Source organism: Triturus cristatus, chromosome 7 (assembly GCF_964204655.1).
Source record: "Triturus cristatus chromosome 7, aTriCri1.1, whole genome shotgun sequence".
Taxonomy (NCBI): domain Eukaryota; kingdom Metazoa; phylum Chordata; class Amphibia; order Caudata; family Salamandridae; genus Triturus; species Triturus cristatus.
In genome coordinates, this window is record NC_140590.1 from 1,632,032,785 (window position 1) to 1,632,054,093 (window position 21,309).

The 21,309-nt window shown below is 43.3% G+C and overlaps 1 protein-coding gene across 1 annotated transcript in view; it reads right to left on the reverse strand.

The window, feature by feature from the left end:
• The window catches only part of SOX18 (SRY-box transcription factor 18), a 33,577-nt gene extending 23,219 nt beyond the window's left edge, over positions 1-10,358 (reverse strand). The window contains exon 1 of the mRNA XM_085619667.1: positions 9,935-10,358. Coding sequence (XP_085475793.1) covers positions 9,935-10,241 — 307 coding nt within the window. The 5' untranslated portion in view covers positions 10,242-10,358. The remainder of the gene's footprint in view (positions 1-9,934) is intronic.
• Positions 10,359-21,309: the final 10,951 nt, after the last annotated feature.

Sequence of the window (21,309 nt, forward strand, 5' to 3'; positions counted from 1 at the left end):
AGTTACTTTGCCAGCAGTGTTTCACCCAACAGACAATTCTTGCCACAGTAAAAATGCCACATCATACAGGTATTGCGTCAATAACCACGCTGTGGGCACAATAGATGGTAAGTTTACCAGTAAGTGAGCTACCACTGTACATGTAGTATGCCACTTAACCTGCAAATCCCAAACAGGTTTCAAGTCTGAAATCATACCCAGATAAGATAGCTTCTGTGTCAGTGAGTAATCATTCCCTGGTTACAAGTGTATTGTACCAGTAACTATGCCCAGATGAGACAGATATTTTGCCAGCAATCAGTCATTCCCTGATTAAAAGTGATTTGTACCAGTAACTATGCCCAGATGAGAATCGGTTACTGCATCATATATCATGACTCACCACAATTTATCGTGTCAGTAACCCAGCCTTATCAGGCAATTATTGCACCAGTCATCCTGCAACATCAAACAATTATTGTTCAAGGATTTGTACCACTGATCATGCCCAGTAGATAGCATTCTGCCACCCTCAGAAGCAGGCTGACTGCTGAGTGCAGGGATGCATGTCATCGGTTGTTTCAGGATTTCTGAAGTACATACAGCAATATGAATGGCTTGTTTTCTGAATGTATTATAAGAGTTTTAATAGCCAGTAGTCCTTATCACATTTTTTCTTGGTCAAAAAGCACCTCTTGCCTTGCTAAATCTTTTCGATAGTAGATTGAGCGCTTACTTGCCCTCGTCAAATATGTGATAAGCCTGGTAAGATAGCTGTGGGGACTAATGCAGCCCTTGTAGAAATAGCTGTATAAACCAAAGATCGGGGTTTTGAACCCTGGTGTGTCTTCTCAGGCTTTCATCGTTCTGAGGTCGAATACATATTTCGCTGTAAGTTGGGTAATAGCTAGCACCTATAATCACCTGAAAAATGGCTCCTTTGATGAGCATGTCATATTAGAATGCAGCTGACAACAGAATGTTGCTGCCTCCATTTTAAAAAAGTGTAATACAAACACTAAAATGATTAACGTTATATGAATGACTTTAAAGCGGACACACTTCTGCTGACAAGTTTCTATCCAGGAATACTTTGGAAGGACTGTACTTTTTCATGAACCGTACAAATGAGTAAGTTGAATAACAACTCAATAGCAGAGGAATTCCAAATTCAAACGAACTAAAATGCACCTCGTGTTTTACGAGAAGCAGCCATCCATCCATCCATCTCTTGACTAGTCAATACAGAGGTCATGCACAGGGTTAAATCACAGACAACAAGAACGGAAGGAAGGTCATCAGACTGTCCCTTTATTAAAAAAAAATGGATATCCCCGCAGCCGAGAGGTAATGTTGCTGACAAGTGACAACCAGTTACACACATTAATGCATTTAGAGGGTGAAACGCAGATAACGTCCAAGTTGACCTTGAACGACTTAGCGGCTAGAAACACCCAGATGAGAGTAGACGCTTGAAACTAAGTTTCAAGATAAAATACTTGGGCACCATGACACAAGGGCTGCGGTAGAGTGCTAGAGACAACAATTACTAGCAAAGCCAATAGGCCTGGCGAGCCGTTTGGGCTTGGTCTAAAACTTTTTGTTTTAAAGCCTTACAGTTGTGAGAAAACAAAAGAAAAAACATGATTGTTTTCTACATTCATTGCAGGTATGGTATTAGGAATTGAATGTGTGATGGTTCAAAATATGTTTGAGATATAAAATAAAGTCTCTCGTGCATTGCATGTACTCCATAAAAGGCGGCATGATACAGCACGCAGGCAACACTCTAGCCGCAGATAAAGCCCAGTCTATATGTAGTTTAAAGAATTGGTGACAATAGGTCATACGGAAATCTGTGCTGTTAAACGAGACCTAAAAATGGAGCCACATAAGCAGAGATCAGAGAATGACTGGATGGGGTGGACACAAATGCATTATTCACTGACTGAGAGGATGATGCTGTTAAATACGGTAACCATGGTGCAACCAGATTACTTATATTATTTGATACTTTTAGAATTCTTTGATAGTTACTTTACAAAGTTGAAGAAATTGTATAAATTCTCTCGCTTTGAGACACCAGTACAGGAGAGGTGGGTTCTGCTCATGCTTGACAACACACCCTACTGGCCAACACATCACACTGGAGAACACATCATAGTGGTGGGCCTTTAATCTGGCACAACTAGCCAAACATATATGTAAGGCTTGGAAAAGTGAAAGTGCTGCTAATTTCGCAGAGTGTTTGAAATACCTCATTTATATAAGTGAATCGGACATGGCCTGTGATAGTTCAAGTCACGATAAGATCTGGGCGGCTCTTGTGGCACGGCGGAACAGATGAGGGTATTCCAATGATTTTCACCTAGGCACTGTTGGTTCTTTGTCTCCAATCCATCGAAGGGCCAAACAATCAGATTGAATGGAACGGAGTGGAATAAGGAAACAGTCATTACTAGAGGGGTGTTCCCTCCCATCTCTCCTCGGACCTTAAATAGCAGGATCGGAACAACTTGGGAAGAGGAGAGAGGGTGGGTCTCTCCACCTAGAATGCCCGCTTTGGTATATGAGTAATTTAAAAAAAAACGAAAAAAATAAACAACTAGCCAAACATAAAGGCAGAAAATAAGGAAGTCCACTTTGGCTGCAAACAGGGGTCAAATTACTCATGCAATACTCCATATCCATGGGATTAAAATGAGAAGACACGGTTTGATGTAGAGAACTTAGTGTCAGCCAGTCAAATAGCTTTATTCGATTCAGCTCTGAATCATAAAAGACAATAACATACAATTATAAAACAATTACTTTATACAAATATTCAAAATCTAATCTTACATAGAAAACCAATTCCTTAAAAACAGAATTCATTACCAGCAACTCGTTCTATACCTGATTTAAAACTTAGAGTCAGATATACAAAGCCAATTAGCTGTAGCAAACCCTGCGATTCATAACATTGTAGGATTTGCAACCGCAAAATGGGTTTTTGCTATGTACTTTACCATTTTGCAAGTCTTAAATAATTTCTGACTCACCAAATGGGTTTACTGACCCATTATGAATCATTATTAGGAAGGAGAGTAAAAGGTGGGTCCCTGCCTAATTGCGATTCAGAATGCTGTGTATTAATGGTTTGTGACCACAATTGCAGTTGCAAACAACTGAAAAGTTACGGATTCACCAAAGGTGGTGGTAACCCATTCGCAAAGGGGAATCTGTCACTGCTGGACGATATTGCCTGACCCCTTCCCACATCTTCCAATTTAGATTTTGTTTTTAAAGCAGCATTGATCCTTAGTTCTTTATATAGCACAGGCTGCTGTACAACAAATCTTTGGTTTAGTTTCCAGTCCTGCCTTGGTGTTTGCCAGTGTTTGTGACCCCCCCATGCCCTTGCCAATATCCAGAAGGCTTTGCGCTAATGGTGCTATCAATGCCTCTTCTTGGCATGTCACGTGCTTCCAAGCAGTTATTATTATTTTCCTCAACGCCTCCACTCCCTCTTAAGCCGGACATACTACTTGTGCCCTTTAACACTGCTCTTGTGACACTAGCCCGACAGCAGGCACTGGCTGTGCCCACTTCCATCACCCTGCTTCTGTGTGCTGTGGCCTCGCAGCCCTAAAAGTATCATCTTGATATCTCATTCTTTCATCTCTTCCACTGCCACTCACTCTCGATGAACCCACAAAGCAAGGATTAGAAGAGGGAGTATGCCCAGTGTTCTGTTTGTTTAACTCAAAGATACTGAGAAAAACAAAAAAGTGATGGGCGAAATGCTTGAATTACAGTGAGCCGCTCGGAGTCTCCAGATAGTGCAGATTGGGGCAGCCCAAATCCTGAGCCAATCCCAGACCTGCCAACTCAAAGGGCATTCGCCACTGTGTGACACACGATATCGGCTCCCATCACACGGTCACCCAGTAAGAAGCCGATATCACACGGTGGCAGGGAAAACTAGCTAAAAACCACTGTAAATAGTGGATTTCCAGCTCGTTTTCCTGAGGCTTTGCACTGCCGACGTCGATTAAACGGTGTGAAAACACCCCAGGACATCGGCACCAGTCTCGGCAAGCTTTTTTGTTTTTGAAGGAGGGGGCAAAAGTGCCTCTTAGGTACTTCTTTGCACAAGGCCCCACACCCTCCAAGGCCTCGCCCCTCCTCCCACAGTGAGATTTCTGTTCAAGTAGGCAGGTATGCAAGTCTATTATCTAACGTTCTGCCACCTGAGGCCTTTAATCAATCAGGATTTATAAAGCACAGCTAATCACTCATAGATGCCTTCAGAGTCAGATTAAAGTTAGCACATAATATCATACATTGCTCTGAATGGTTCTCATTCTTTCATGTGTCACATGGTGATGCTGTACCCCGTTTGTGCTGCATTATGAATAGCACGTTGTGTTCCTTCGCTAAATAGTGCTGTGGCAACAAAAAAGCTGATTTTTATTTTTTGCTATGGTTGATTTTTTTAGTCTGTTTTTCCTCAAAGGAACCATATTTCAGGATATAGTTTGGTGTCTTACGCTGACTTGTGTTTCTTTTCATGCGTCATTAATAGTCACAGTTAGGCGCTATGATTTTTTTGTATGTGTAATTCGTAAAAGAATCCGTTTTGCACATAAATGAACTGTGTTCCTGTATATTATAACCCTTTAAATAATTACACACTAAAAAGTCGTGCTATGCCGAAAAGATGCACTTTGCAAAAAGTGTAAGGGCCACAGCACTTATTAAAAGAGGTAAATTATGCCCTATTCATAATAGAGTGCAAATGGTGCAATCTAGCCCATGGTCTACAGTGGGGCGTCCAAGCCCAGTCATTGAGAGCGGAGTGCATTGCGGCTCTTCAGCATTTTACAAGATCCTGTCACATACAATGAACATCTCTGCAAAACCTTTATACAGTCAGTGATTATCCGGACAACCTGGTGTGGTTGTAGGCCTCGTGAGTCATCCAGGCGAGGATTCTCGGCCACGTTCCTGCAAAATAGATTGCGCTGGAAAGAACGGAAGGGTGCTACGTTAGATCTCTCCGCCTTCTCCTAGTCCTCATAACCACCATGCCAGGTTTGAGATGTTTAACCATCCTTGGCGTTCGTCTGGCATCTCTTTGCTTCCTGGAACTCTGGGAGGCGATGTGGTCGAGTTGTCTCCTGTTCCCAAATGACTCTCAGTTTCTGCGACCAACAGATGACTCTTTACTCGGGCTGAGTCAACAAATCCTTCAGATTTGCATTGGATTTCTTGCCTAACTTCAAGGTCCATAGAAACAAATTGAGGGGTACCTTCGAAGGGAAAAAAGTGTCCCACCCAAGGATTCCCGAACCGCTGTTCAATCTTTGATTCAAGAATGGAGTGTGGCAAGTACCGAAGGTTGGCCTACCTGCCATGACATCAGTTGTTCAAAAGGGGCCATCTAGAGGAACACGAAGAGCTTGTCCTTTTACCCAATCTTACATCATCAACAATGACCACCAACAAGGGGTCCGCAGTGTGGCTCTGTCTCATGTTGTCAGACTGGGATTTCACCCATTGTGACATCATTCAATAGACGTCTCCTTTCAACACAACTCTGCACAAAGCTGCTGAATGTAATTCTGGATCTCATAAATATGAACCCAAGAAACCAGTTCTCTTTACATTGCACAGGTCACTCCAGATGCCAGATTACTTTAGTGCCGCTGGTCAAGTTCATAACCCAATATGGGCCCAGCGGCAGCTCTCCTGGTTCGCACATATTTGCACTGTGTCGCCTATGGTGCTAACACAACTTTAATCCATTATTATTTGATCAAGGATGACATTCACTTTTTTCCAGATACAAGTAATCCTCTTGTGATACAAGTTGGCAGCAGCTAACACATTTCAGCATACAAGAGCATGCGAAATAATCTATTTTTTAGCAAAATTTGTACGGAACTTGGTTGTATTACGTGAAATACACTTCACCTGACATCTCCATGAAAATTGCATGTGATGACATAGTTGATATACAAAAATCAAACAATATTGCAATAGGAGAATGAATGGTCTTACAGCATCACATGCTTCAGTTTCACAATTCCAGCAAGACATTTTGTGCTGAAACCAGTCTTTCGCAGGCAAAAATTAGGCGGTGAGATAGGAGGAAAACAAAAATGGCGCAAAACATGCAAAATCCAACAATCAAGACTTAAGCAAGATTTAATTTGATTTCGAGAAAAGAAATCACCCGGCCTACAAACAACCCACCCAGGACGTTCATCTGTAGGACCTTTATAGGGTGAAACCATAAACATGAAGGGGCCTAGGGCTTATTGGCACCACTAGGGTTTTGGGTTAATGCATTATTGACTTCTGAAATCTGAGCAAAGGATCTATTCGCCACAGAAATGTATTTCTACAGCTTACATTTTTTTGTTTTATCCCTTATTTGGTTGTGAATTATAAAACTTTTTAGGAAACTAATATTCCACATTATTTTATGCCGTAGTAAAAATTGTTGCAGTTTTCAAGCTCAGATGTTAGGTATAGAATCTGAATTGTCAATTTGTGTTCCGTTTTCATTTTGTGTTCTTCCTGTTATTTTTGTTTTACATTGAATTTGTATTCTTTAGCATTTTAAATATTGTGTTCACCCTATTCTTTTAAAAAGTCTAAATTTAGGGTGCAACGCATTTTAGTTACATGACGTTTTTGCGTGTGGTTTTACCTAAATGCAAAACAACTGGAATTATGCACTTGGAGAGCACTAAATTATGGGGCAATAAAATGCTAATTATGCCACATAATGTGACACATTTTTTAATAGTATATCCTCATTTGTTCAAAAACAAAACCAAATGCACCACTTCAACAATGTAAATTAAATCAAGTCCGAGTTCTTGATAGGACGGGTGGATTTTGACCCTTTCTCGGGGATACGGACTCGGGTATCTTTACTACATTACAGCTGCCCTACACCTTGAATGAATTTTTGATACAGACCATCTTTACTTTTGCCATAACCTGATGTGGGTTCTTCAATTTAATACCTGGCCATTCTGATTTTTTAGCTGTCTACTAGACACAAAAAATATGTACTTCTAACTGCGATATTCTGGATACCTGAAACTGTGAGGGAACCGTAATATGATAAATAGGACGTGAAGACATCATTTATCCTACATTTATCTTTGCCCTGAAGAAGTCCAGTGGTGGACGAAACGCGTCGGCTGTTCTGGCTGTTTTGGAAAATTGTTTTTTAATTGTAAAACTTTCTGTAAAATAAAGAAGAATCCTTTGAGAAAACGAAAAACAACCTAAGAACTCGGACTTGATTTAATTTACATTGTTGAAGTGGTGCATTTGGTTTTGTTTTTGTACATGTATTTTCCAGTCACTGGAACGACATTGTGCTGGCGGGTGTCAACCAAATTTGCACACTTGGGGTGAATGGACTATATCACCAACATTTATATTGAGTGATTTTAAATCCGGTGCTGCTCTAGAGGGCTACCGCTAGCATTGTGGTTTAGTTGTTTATCCTCATTTGTTACACATGGGAATATTGTCTGGGCAAAGATTTCACATCATTAATACCGATATTACAACGAAATACATAAATAAGCAACTGAACGATGACCAGTTATCCTTTGCAATGGATCATTCAACATGCACAAAAACATATCGCCACATTTTTTAGTAACTTTTGATGCATTTGAGCTATAATTGTTTTTAATCTGGGGATTTTATAGCAGATTATGTGGTAAATATGGCAAATCCTTAATTATGTGTAAAATGCTGTGGACACAGAATCGCATAATTCTAGTGGCTTAGCCTATCTGCCATGTCCATGCTCTGGAAGTATTTTAAATAAAATGCAAAAACAAACTTTGGAACAGAATACCTGGGGACTAGTCCTGGCTTCCTCAATTGAACCCAACGTGTGACCCTGGAAAAATTCTTGCAGCTAACCATGCATTAGGCTACTCAATGTCCCCTGCTTACTCTGCTCAAAGATCTTCCTGAGCACTTAGCTTGGGTGGGCTTTGCTGATGGTGTTCCCTACCAGGGAAAGGTGAACGCTGTCCCACCAGTACTCACATGCACACCGAATATCGACCTGCTCTTGCCAATTAGATCGCACTGCTGCTCCAATGTGATACCCCATTAAGCCATGAAGACCCACGCTAGGAAGAAATAAACTAGAATCAAACGGATCCTGGTTCACATTTACTACTCCTCACCAGTGGTTAATTTGTAAAAATAAAATAAGTGCCGGGGCTCTCGTCAGGAGGCCGTTTGCACCTGCCCATTTCTCCTGTTAGCGCCGCCTAAAACAGAACCAACTACTATACATGAAAGTGAGGAGAGGATGTGGTGTAATGGCCAGAACTGTAGTCTTCCGAGCTGGGGAACCAGGTTCGAATCTCGGTGTCAGCTCAACATCCTGTGATTCTAGGCAAATCACTTAATCTTCCCGTAAATGAATGTGTCCTTAACTGGTGCTCATGAAAAGCGCCGGTGCTGATGATTAAGTGCCAGTGCTGAGCACCGGAAACCACTGGCTCAAATTAAGCACAACCCCTCACATCACATTTGATCTTTGACTTCACCTTTGAACCATGCCCTTGTTGTTTTCCTCTCACACTTCATGACCTACAAGATCACAATTAGTTCAGTAATCGCTGGCAAAAGCCAATATGCCCAGCCAACATTTGCAGTCTCTGCTAAAACATTCAACAAAAATCCCGGTAAGCAAAAACAATACTTTTAAAAAATAAAAAAAATACATCCACGAGGAAAAAGATTTGGGTGGTTAGGTGAGGTGAGAGAAAAACTCCTCGGGTGAAGCCAAAGCCCACTCTATGTATATTATAAAGTCTTGGTAACAACAGGTGTAAGACAGCTGCGCTCTCAAGTCAGACCTAAAAGTGGAACCTGTGCTGATAACCTTCCTGGGTGCCTATGTACTGTGACAAACCATCCACACCACCCAGCGTTCGGTTCAAAGCCGAAAAAGAGTCATGGACAGGGCCACTGTAATTATGTGATTATGCGGCACCAGCGTTTCCCGCATTATTATAGATGTGTCACATATTTCATTTTCTGCTGCATAATCTGCAGATTTTAACAAAACAACGTGTTGTTTCTAGCACAAACTGATCAGACGTTACTAAAAACGCAAGAAGACATGGTGCTGTGCAGTGAAAGGCCTTTCACAGTGGTTGACCAATAACCTTTCAGTTGCCTACTGATGTATTTGGGTGTGAAAATGGTACGAATGAGGTCAAACCTTTACCCAAACAATTTTAACATGAATGAAAATGAATGAATAAATACTATTACAAATGTGTCACATTATGCCGCATAATTAGCCTTTTCCTGCCGCATAATATTGCCAACTCTGCTATAAAATGTGATCCTTCCCTACTGCATATTTCATGTTCATAACAATCCCACCACCACTTTCTCGCTCAGGGAGTGCGTCCTTTGGTTCAGTCTGCGATGCTGTGCCACATAAGTGTCTTAATGCATTCATTCCGTGAAGGGGAACTGGTAAATCTGAAAATGGGAGAATTATTGAAAGGTCGGTGGGGCGGGGACTGTTCCAAACATAGTTAGGGCATGTGACTGACTCAGTCTCATCTTGAAAGGCATCAGTATGTTCACAGGTCCAACCACCTTTCTACATTTCACTTCTTCAACCCCACCACACTCTCATCCATTGATCCACCCTACCACCGCATAATCTTTGGGACTCACTCATCCATCCATTTATTCAACCCATCCTTCTTCCTTCCGTCTACCAGACCGGCTATTCATCCATTCATCAATCCATCCATCCATCTTCCTTCGTTCGTTCATTCAATCGCATCTGTATTCATCCATTATTCATCCATTCCCTGACATGACAGCTTGCTCAGCCGTGGCTTGTCTGTCTGCGACGCCCGCAGTCCGGCTCCCGCCCCTCGCGCCCCCTTACCCAGCATCTTGCTGAGCACTGCGTTGTGCAGGTCCGGGTTCTGCTGGGCCAGCCGCTTCCTCTCGTCCTTTGCCCAGACCATGAAGGCGTTCATCGGGCGGCGAATGCGGGCGTCCCCCGGGGGTGAGCCCTGGCCGCCGGGGCCATAGCCGGGCTCCGGGCTGGGGGAGCGGCTGGGGCCCCTCTGAGGACTTGGGGTCCTGCTAGGGAAGCCTGGGCTGGGCTCAGCACCCACTCTCCATGGGCCACCGCCCCCTGCCCCCTGGGATAGCTCCTCTCTGCAGTAGTCAGGGGCAGGTCTATTCATTCCAGCTGGGCAGCACTTTGGGGCAAAAACTGGGCAGATTTGTAAACCAGGATAACAGCCAAAGAGAGACCCCTGAGCGCTCCAGAGGGTTCGGAGGAAGGAAGGCTTTTTCAAAGTTTGAGAAGATGCTGAGAAGGAGGGGGAAATTATAGAGAGAGCGGGGCCAATCAAAGCAGAGAAGGGATGAGGATGCAGGAGAAAGAGGACATCACGTGATCTGAGAACCAATCAGAGCCACGGAGGAATGGATGGAGGGGAGGGGGTGCGTCTTGGCACGTGGTTCTCTAACCACTTTCCAGGGATAGTTGGGTTTGGTTTTTTAACTATTTAGATGTCCTGGCTTCCTTTAAAATCCAATTCCCATGAAGCAGAGACAAACACACACCGCGCTGGTCGGTGCGGCCGGTGGAAAGGAAGTGGGGGCTGACAGTGACAGATGCCGTCTTGGACTTTACATGTTGGGGGGTGGGGTGGTCCTGCTAAAGATGCCTTTAACAAGTGGAGTTTGTGTGTTTGCATATGGTGGGTGTATAGGGTTCGAGACGGGAGAAATCTTGTTCTTTCTGAACTAATCCCATGTTCCTTGTCCGATGTGCATGACATTCCTGTTTTAGGATAGCAGAGGTGTTCATGCACCCTCTGCAGTGATGTGCGAGCAACCTACAATGCCGCGGTTTACATCCCAGGAAGGGTGGCTCATTATTTTATCTATCAAACATGATAAAATGAGGACCGCGGAGATGCTGTGATAAATGGTCTGTAAGGTACAGAGTTTTAACTCTGGAAGCCTGCGGAAGTAATCGCCGTATTCATGCCCAGAGTTGTTACAGAAGGTTTCTCCAGGGTCTGTGTCACTGCTCTTCCAGTAAAACGGATCCACGGCGCTTAGAAGCGACTTCCGTGCGTCTGCCGCAAGTACAGTGCAGCTAACCACAGCACAACATGCCACAGAAACGGGGCGTCCCAGGATACTGGCTAAGGGGCGTGTAAAGCGTTACAGATGTCCGCACAGCCGGGCCAGCCCCTCCCGGGCTCTCGCTGGAGTCTGCCTGTCTGATCAATTGATTATCCGGGTTTTATTGTAACCAGAAGGGCCGGCGCGGCAGCTGACTCCAACCAAACATGGAATTTCTGCATCTGGATCGGCGAGAAATATGACTCATTGTGAACCTGGAAGGTTCCTTTTTGTCCCGCCGGAGCAGCCCGTTCCCCACCGCTCTTTTTAAGAGACCCCACCCCCTCGTCTCAGTTATGTACACAATTATTATATGAAACATTTATAGTGCCAGCCCTGTCCGGGTTGCGGGAATCTGAACAAGACCAACAACGCGTTCTCTTTTGATCAGGCCTGTGCCTCTGAAAAGTCAGTAGGCCTGGGGGAAAGTCATTCACGGTCCGGGTTTCTGAAAGGCCGGTGTAGGTGGGCAGGTTTATTCGCACATCAGAGTCTCTAGAAGGATGAACGGATACAGACTTCACTACATGCTATCTCAAAAGCTGCAGGGACTGGGAACGAATCACTAGCATGCCAGGTTACTTACTCTGTAGTGGCGAAGCCATAGAGTCATGGGCTATAGTGCAAAGGGGGAAATGCCCCCCTGGCTGCTGTTTGAATTGTACAATGCGGCAATAATCAGGGTTCAATGGGCTCCTCAGGCCTCTGGGCCCCGGTGCCACTGCACCTGTTGTACCAATGGAAGTTATATCTCTGGCTGGTGGCTCTGGGGCGAAGCCAGGCAAATATCCATCTCGGGCATGGCGCTCTAATTTCTCCATACCGCCAAGAGTAGGCTTAGTTTGCGTTGGGATCTAAAGAATTACTGATAATAACGCAGTTACTCCTGCTTGAGTAATTAAGAGTAATTTAGGGCAAAAAATTCCTACCGCGCGACCACATTTAGCACACATGAGCGGCTGCTCTCTATTTGTGTTCTGCTGCATTTAGTGTTATTTCTTAGCGTAAAATGCATTGTCGCATTCATTATGGACGCAAGGGTGCACAACAGTCATGCACACTTTCCCTGTTCTCCATGCAGGCTGTATTACAGCCTGTGTGGAGAACATGTCTAGGCCCCATTCCTTGGCTGAGCATCCAATCAGGATGCTCAGACAAAATACAACGCTTCACTGCAGCGTTGTGAATGGTCAGTGGAGTCTGGGTGCTTGCCAATCACAACACTGCATTGCAGCGTTGTGATTGGTCAGTGGGGCCTGCTTCCTGTTCCTCGAGTTCCACGAGGAGAGCAGCAGACGACGTGGGGACCCGGCGGCAAGGTTTGTTTACTTATTTATTTATTTTATATTTGCACTATACGTGACCCCCCTGTGCAACCCTCTCACCACAGGCCCGCCCGCCACAAGAGAGCCATACCGACCACCACTGTTTAGAGGATGCCCAAAGAAAGACTGAATAGCTAAGAATAGAGTGCAAACATTTACCACATTTGAGCTGGATGCTTTGAGCTGGTAGGACAGTATCATCAATACCATTTCACACTGCTTTCATGGCTATAAAGGGCAGAAGGGGCCAAAGAGCGCTCGTCCTGTTGGACATCATAAAAATATACTGTAGCTTTACATGAAAACTGTTGGAACTTTATTCAAAATGAATGCCAAAAAGGTTTTGTAAATTCGGTTGCACTGAAGAAGTGGGGAATTTGATAGATTTAGATGCACAAGCATCATGGGGAAAGGAGTTAGCCTAACGGCTAGGGCGGTCAACCTCGAATCTGGGGATCTGGATTCGAGTCTCAGCAATGACGCTGAAAATCCTGTGATTCTGGGCAAATCACATCATCTCCCCTTGCCTAACAAAAACAGGATTGTGTCCTCATATAATGAAACTGGTGCTATGAAAAGTGCACTGATACCCTCGGGTCAAGTTCGCGCTATATAAAACTCTGTAAAATAAAAAAGAAGCAAAACCACAAATGGATGATTAATGAAAGGAATACAAAGGCTATAACTAGGCAATGACATTTATTACATTGCGGCTCTACGTTTTGGGATACATTACATAAGGGAATTAATAATTTGATGACTAATCCAGATGCTCTATTGAGTATGTAGTCTAGTTTACGGCCTTGTAAAAATATTTGATGGGCCACCCTCAGAATCCTCCTTGGAATGCTATGAGATAGACAAATTGCTACTTGAATTTATAATTGTGGTTACTATGTTGGAAGCTATTGGAACTATGATTTTTTTTTAATTCTTTTCATTGCAGTGTATTGGAACAACAGAATTACAGAATACAAGTGAACGTATTTTCTGACTTACTTTGATTTTCATTTAAGAGGTTTTGGTCATGCATGAATAATCCACATAGAGAGGCAACAGATTCGCTCCACCCTCTCATAGCCCTCTATAGCCCTGCCAGTTCACCCAGATCTTTTCCCATTTCTTCAGACATCCTCTGCTCAAATAAATTGCACACTCTGCTTGCCTGCACCGGTCAAGATCGTTTTCCCAGTCCACTACTTTAGGTAAGGTTGGGACCCCCTAGTAACATGCAATGTTCCGTTTTGCCACTACTGCAGCCACAGCCAGCCAGAGCTTTGTATGTTTAGGCCAGGCCTCGTCTCCCGGGATCAACAGCAGGAGTCACTTTGGCTCTATCGGGACCTCCATCCCTGCAACCTCCACCCTACTTCTCCCCACTGCCTTCCAATAGTCTTGTATTGCCAGGCATTCCCACAACACGTGATAATAGGTTCCCTCCTGCCCGCACCCTTGCTTGGAACTATGAATCTTAGTCGAGCAGCCGACCCAGACAATATACTAGTGTGAGTTGCTTCAGAAGCCTCAATGGTGGGGAGAACAGCTACACCCTTTTTAGATGGATTTTGCTGAATGGGCTCACCCTGACTACTGGAAAGGGGCAATTTAATAGGCAATTTTTTTCAAAAGGGCTTATAGAGAGCCACTAGCCCAAAAGATTAGATAGACCGCAGCGATGAAGGTGATAGCATTCAAGTGCCTCACACAAAAAAATCAACCAGTTTGCAAACATTACTTTACTATGAGTGGGAAACCCGGAGAGGTCAATACCGGTAGTATTACATATCCTAAAGAAATATGGATATAGTTCAGGGTTCATGGTGAAACTTGGTATTTTATAAATGCTGTGGATTTGTGTCTAACAGATTACCAGTCAGAGTTTGGAAACTTATCCCTCTTTCATTGGGCTAAAGGGTAAATTAAATATTTGGGCATCAATGTGACGGTTATCCCGATAATGCATAAGCAGTATGAGGGTAGCTAATCACCCCTATTGTCTTGTGTTGAAAGGGACTTCAATACGTAGCAGCCATTAATGATATCCTAATTAGGTAGAATGACAGTATTCAAAATTAATATATTACCAAGACTGGTAATATATTTTCAAAACATTTCCAATTTCTCTCCCCAAACATGAAATGCAACAGATTCAGAAAGCCGACGAGGCATTTATATGGGATGGTTAAAAACTGAATAGCCTGGAAAACATTGTGAAACAATTAAAGGGAAGGGAGACTGACCAGAGAGCAGGCCAACTAAGGATACCAATCAAGTGGTTCCTGCTGGATTTAAAAAACACACTGGCTCCACATGGAGAGGGCACTGACGGGCCACTTTCTTTGAGATTGGAATGCTTACCTACAGACTGGATGTGAGCTATGTGCCAGAGATAATGTGACCAATCGTTGAGGTATGGGATGAAGTACAACACCACCCAGGAATTGAACACTCCTATGACCCTTCGCACCTATACATGACAAACTGGGTTCCAAAGCAGCATTGGTTAGAGGAGACTTTAAAAAGTGGAGAAAGAGAGACTGTCAAACAATGAGAGACCTTTTCCATCATAGCAAAGTTAAGACGCCTGAAGACTCTAAAAAGGACTTCTTAGTCAGAGAGCCCATAAGACTTCATTATCTACTGTTATCAGTATCTACATTTTCTACTAGGTCAAGTCGCCCAGCTTAATTAAAGCAGGCACCAGGATGGTGACAGCCTTTGAGAAACTATTCATAACAGACGAGACGACAAGAGACTTGATATCCAATATCTACACAGTATTAGCTAGCACAGCACTCAAACCCTGATACAGCGGATGGATATGAAAAAATGCGTTGAGCAGAGAAGTTTGAGAATATTAAAGGTAATTGCTTTGGCAAGATATACCGAATACTGCTCGTACAAAACAGACAAACACATTATAAAATAATATTTAACTGCTGTAGAAATCCGAGCAGGCTGAGCAAGATGTTCCCGGGAGCAGACAGGCATAGTTGAAGACAATGTGGGATGGCGGGAGATGATATCCACTGACGGAAGTGTCCTGTACTGTAGGCTCACTGGAAGGAGATTCTGTGCCCGATTTAGAGCTTGGCGGATGGACTACTCCGTCAACACATAATGAATATCCCGTTTGCGATATTGCAACTGCTATAGGATGTATTGCACTTGTAATGCGACACACGGGATATCGCTCACTTTGTGACAGGGGACCCAGTCTGACAATCTCAAAATCAGGCCATCTGAGTCACACTGGAGCGGTTTCAGTCTTCAAGGAGACATGGATGAGATGGAAAGGGGAGTTCCCCTTATTTGTGCATGACTGGTCGAGTAAATTGTGGTCTATTATTGCCATGAAGATATATACACTTGATGTCAGAAACAAGAGTAATACATTTCACAAAGAATGGAAACCTTACACCAGCATTGTCCTACCCCAGAACTCTTTGAGCGCTCACCTGTATTGGAACCCCCAATACTTAATGGAAGCAACAGAATTATACTACGGGCAGACAAGATTAGAATCATGTCCAAAACAGGTACCCACAATACAGTGGAGTGGATGGGAAGGGGTGGGGGGAGAAAGGTGGAGTTTTCTCACTATTATTGAACCTGTCAAATGTTGATAGCAATGCATTGCGCCCACAAATGGAAAAAAGAACGCTCATAGGAAGATCTGGCATTCTACTGACTTACCTCCTTTATGGATATGATTGAAAACATTTTGACAAAGTTAGTATTTGTACAAGTGAAGGAGAAGTCTGGGATTCAACAACTTCCTCCACTGAAACAGGTGGACCTCTACCCGGGGTACCCCATGGTGGACCACTCTTTGGTATTGTGGGGTATCAGCCGTAGGTCCATAAAGTAAGCAGGGCCTTATTTTGCTGCTCTGTGGACTTGTGGGCAGCATTCAGTTTGTAGACAGGCATTTGCTTTGAATTAAATGTACATCTTGAAACTTTACACCAACATTACTAGACATTCTGAAGTGTCTTCACAGTGATAATTGGGTAAAAGTTAATGGTGTCAGTAATGTGTAGCTTTCAGACAAGATCGTGATTAACAAAGGTCTAAACCAGAGCTGCATTTGGGCCCCAGCTCTATTTTGCCTCTTATAGTGCACATGTCAGATGCTATTTCTGGGGATAATTATAACTCCATAAAAACTGTCTCTAGACATATTGGAAGTTTGTTGCTGATAACCCTGCAATGTTAGATTTAACAACAGTATCAATTCAAAGTAAATTAATTCCCTCCAGGAGTATGGCCAAATGAAACACTAGAATCGAAAAGACAAAAAACATTACTCTTTGGAAGAAAAATATTTAGGGTAAATTGATACATTAATGGGAGAAAATTCATATTATTTAACCATTACCAATACTTGGTAATGTTTTCTAAGTCTCTGTTTTGGCCCAGCAGTGGGCCAAAATGAAGCACAGTGCTCTTTGTGCAATTTCTGGCCATATGAAATGTCATACATTATATATTCATACATTATATAAGGGGCTAGTCTTTATAATCATTGCTTTAAGTGATAGATGGCCCGATTATTCCCCAGTGTCTATATGCTTGTGAGATCTTGGTCCTTGGCGGGAGGATCAACTTTTTCTTGCCAAAAGGTTTGATTCTAAAACTGTCCTTGGGCCTCGCTGGATCTGCATTGCTGTTGGTTATTAGACTTGAATGGAGGCCTTGGTGCAGGGCACATTTAGCTGTTAGAAGTATCAATTTTATTAAGGTTATGCTGGAGTTTGAGATGATTGAATTGTCCTCTATGTGCATAAGATCATGGGATGGCCTGCATGCAGCTGACAATTTTGTTCTTAAGAAATATTGGGCTAAATGTACGAACACATTTTTCCATAGACACAAATTGGGTAAAACCCTTTTATACATCTGGCCCCTTGTGCCATTAGTGGATGCACAGAGGGTAGCACGAAGGAAGGCAACTGTCTGTGAACAAATGGTCCTAATTAACAAAGAGCAAGATCTGCAGTACTTTGTAGACAAGAGATCAGGCGTCAGATGTACGACCATTCATTTTTGCGAGTCGCAAATTGTGACAAATTGCAACTCGCAATTTGCGAATCGCAAAAATGAATGTCTCAGACACTGTTTGCGATTCCCAATGGGGTCGCAAATTGCATGTCTCATCAATACTCGTGAGGGAAGCGCAATTTGCGACCCCATTGGGAATGGCTAGCACTCACAGAGATGGTGGCCTAATGGGGTCAGCAGACCACCATGTCTGTGACTGCTTTTAAATAAAGCAGTTTAAAAAAAAAATGCATCCCGTCTTCCTTAAAGGAAAACGGGATGCATTCAAAAAAGAAAAAGGAAACTTTTCAGTTTCATTTTTTAAGGGCAGGCAGTGATCCCTGGGAGCACAGCCTACTCTTAAAAAATATTTGCGTATCCATTCACAAAGGGGAATGGGTCCCCTGGGGACCCCTTCTCATTTGCGAGTCGCTTACCACCCTTTTGAGAAGGTAGGTAAACTGAGTGTTTTGCAGCTACAATTGTTGGCACAAAACAATAATGCATAGGTTATGGACTCGCTATTAGGAAGGGACGCCCTTGGCACGCCCCTTCTAATAGCGAGTAGGAAACCATATTTTGCGAGTCGCTAATAGGTTAGCGACTCGCAAAATATGGTTTGTACATGGGGCTGACCTATTTTGCGGTCGCAAACGGGACAAATTCCCGTTTGCAATCTCAAAAACCGGTCGTACATCTGTCCCCAGGTCCCTTACAAAAGACTACCTGCTATCTTTGACCTATCTTAATTATACTGTATAATTTCAGGGTGCGTTGAGTAATGCGCTTTTGAGGTGGAAATCAAGGTAAGTCTTAGACTGCTTATCAAACGGTTAATTAAATTGAGTCATAAAAAATGCAGCAAATAACCATGTTTTATGAATTCAATGTAAGCAATTGAACAGTTTCTTTCAGACTGCCCACTATATTTACACTGCCACCTCTTATTAGTGTGCATATTTTTAAATATATATTCCTTTTTTCTAGCAATGAGGCATTGTGTCAACAGCTACAAGTCACTTTGGACATATCTACTGCTCAGGGGCATTATTTGATGAACTTCAACTTTGATTCTGGTTCCGTAAATGTACCGTAGCACGGAGAAGTATCTACCTGTATCTCCCAACATTTTGTTTCAATTTTTTGGGACTGCCTGTTTTGGGCTTTAGAACCAACATATTCGCTTAATTTGGTATTGCCTCTTTAGTCCCATTAAAATTGTGTTACTGAGGATTTCTTTATTGTATCCACCTGCACCTAACAACTCATCGCTTTTCTTTCTCTGGACCTAATTGCTACTGGATTATTATCATCATCACCATCAATGTTTATTTTGGGCGCAAGCCCATAAAACACATAAAATATACAATAAAAAAGACATTATTTACATTCATTTATGAAAGGGTTCCTTCTGTTTTTACGATAAAACATTGAAAAGTTCAAATCAGGTGCCTTTACTTTGTTAGCATAGTAGCAGTCAATACAGTATGCCAATGGCTAAAACTATGATTGCAAGCCCACTGCTTTCCTTATACGCCAGATGGCTTGTAAATAGCTACCAAGACCTAGTGCAATACTAGTACAACAATCTGATCGAAACATGCGGTATGCTTCTCCGTAGTTGTTTACTCCCAGAGTAATACAAATAGGTCTGCTCCAAGCCCTCCTAGGTCGCTCATAGGCTGGGCATAAAAATAAAATGTGACATACATCCACACGTTTGTATGAGCAGAGGGAACAGTTTCCTGTTTCCAGGGTACTATGATCTCAATTGGAGGTAAAGCTATTCACAAACGGGTAGAGGATGGAGCCATACGGCTAGAGCGGTCGACCTCGAAGCTGGGGAACCGGGTTCGAGTCTCGGCAACGACGCTCAACAACCTGTGATTCTGGGCTAATCACTTAATCTCCCCGTGCCTAACAAATATGAATGTGTCCTTCTGTAACGAAACCAGGTCTCATGAAAAACCCTCTGATACCGGATGTCTCGGGTCTAGTTCGCGCTATATAAAACGCTAAAAAAAAACAGCGTACCCTTATAAGCGGGAAGAAACACTTCCGTGTATGATTCAAGTGTTGGAGAAGGTCTGATGGACAGAAACTCATCAACCACCTTTGCGTTTTGAATGTTAGCATTATATGTGTAGGCCTATATTTCTCCTTGACAGTTCTCTTAGTGCTACTATTGATTGAGAGTGTATATGATCAGTTCTAATTCCAACCAATTGTTGCTTAATATAATGAAGCCAAGGAATAGTATTACTGTTTCTTAGACTAAAATCCTCATAAAATGCTGTTCTATAAATAGCCAACTCCAGGGTAGACCCTGTAGTGTCGTGGTACAGGAACAGACGACACTGACACAAGATATGTAATACGGTGGGAGCTTTATTTTATATACGTCTGCCTTTCACTCACTCTCCTCTGTGTGCGTCTCAATCATATAATATTGTTGTTGTCTCTATTCATCACTCCCTCTCCCCCCTGCGTCTCAATCATATAATATACTCTTTGACTACCTCATCACTCATTCTCTATCACTCACTCTCCTCCCTGTGTGACTCAATCACACAATAACCTGTCTCTCTCCCTCCTTCACTCTGTTGCTCTATCACTCACTCTTCTCCCTGCGTGTCTCCATCAGACAATCTCATCTGTGTGTATCTCCATCACTTCGCCCATCACTCAATCTCGTCTGTTTGTGTCTCCATCACACAATATCCTGTCTCTCTCCATCACTCATTCTCTATCTACTCACAAACTATATTTTGTAGCACGTAAAGCATTACTAGAGCAGTACTACTTACTTGCTACAAAATGCAATTAAGAGACCTACAAGTGGAAATATCCACATCTCGTATCTTTTCTTTGTGGAGATTCTCAAACAACTAAGTTTATCACTTGTTAGAATTTGTGGGAGGGACCAGGGGATGGCTAGAAGAACAAGTTACCTACCTTCGGTAACGATCTATCTGTAAGAAGCATTAATTAGTTAGATTCCTTACCTTAGAATATCCCCAGGCGTCAGGCTGGATCCGGAAAGATTTTAAGTCAGCAATACCCTTGCGCGTCGCTAGGCGTCATCTGCGGCTCCGCATCCGTCGTCGGCGTCGTGATCGTCGGGATGACGTCATCGGAGTACTTAGAAGCCGCCCTCACGCGCTGACGTCAGTTCTTGTACAAAGCTTTCCGCGCCAGCAACGCAGAGCCATGCAAGAAACCGACACTGGTGCCATGAATCTAGGGCCCTGAAAGGGATGACCTTAACCCTAGATATCAGTTCGCAGAACGGGGAGGATGGGTGGGGCGGTAAGGAATCTAACTAACTAATGTTTCTTACAGCTGTATCGTTACCGAGGTAAGTAACTTGTTCATCTGAAAGATACACGTTAGTTAGATTCCTTACCTTAGAATAGATACCCCAGCAATACCAAGCCCGGTGGTGGGTCTGCGAACCAAAATCACACCAGGAAGTCCTGGAGAAAGGAACGGCCAAAGAAGCCGTCTCTCCGGACTTGGCTGTCCAGGCAGTAATGCTTGGCAAACGTGCGCAGCGAGGCCCACGTTGCTGCCTGACAAATGTCCTCCAGAGGGACTCCCCGTCCCAGGGCAGTAGTAGCCGCAGTGGCCCGAGTGGAATGGGCCCGCAGCCCCACAGGAGGTTCCTTCTTAGCCAAGTAATAACAGGCCTTAATGCACAAGACGACCCACCGAGAAATGGTCTGCTTGTGCACTGCCCGCCCCT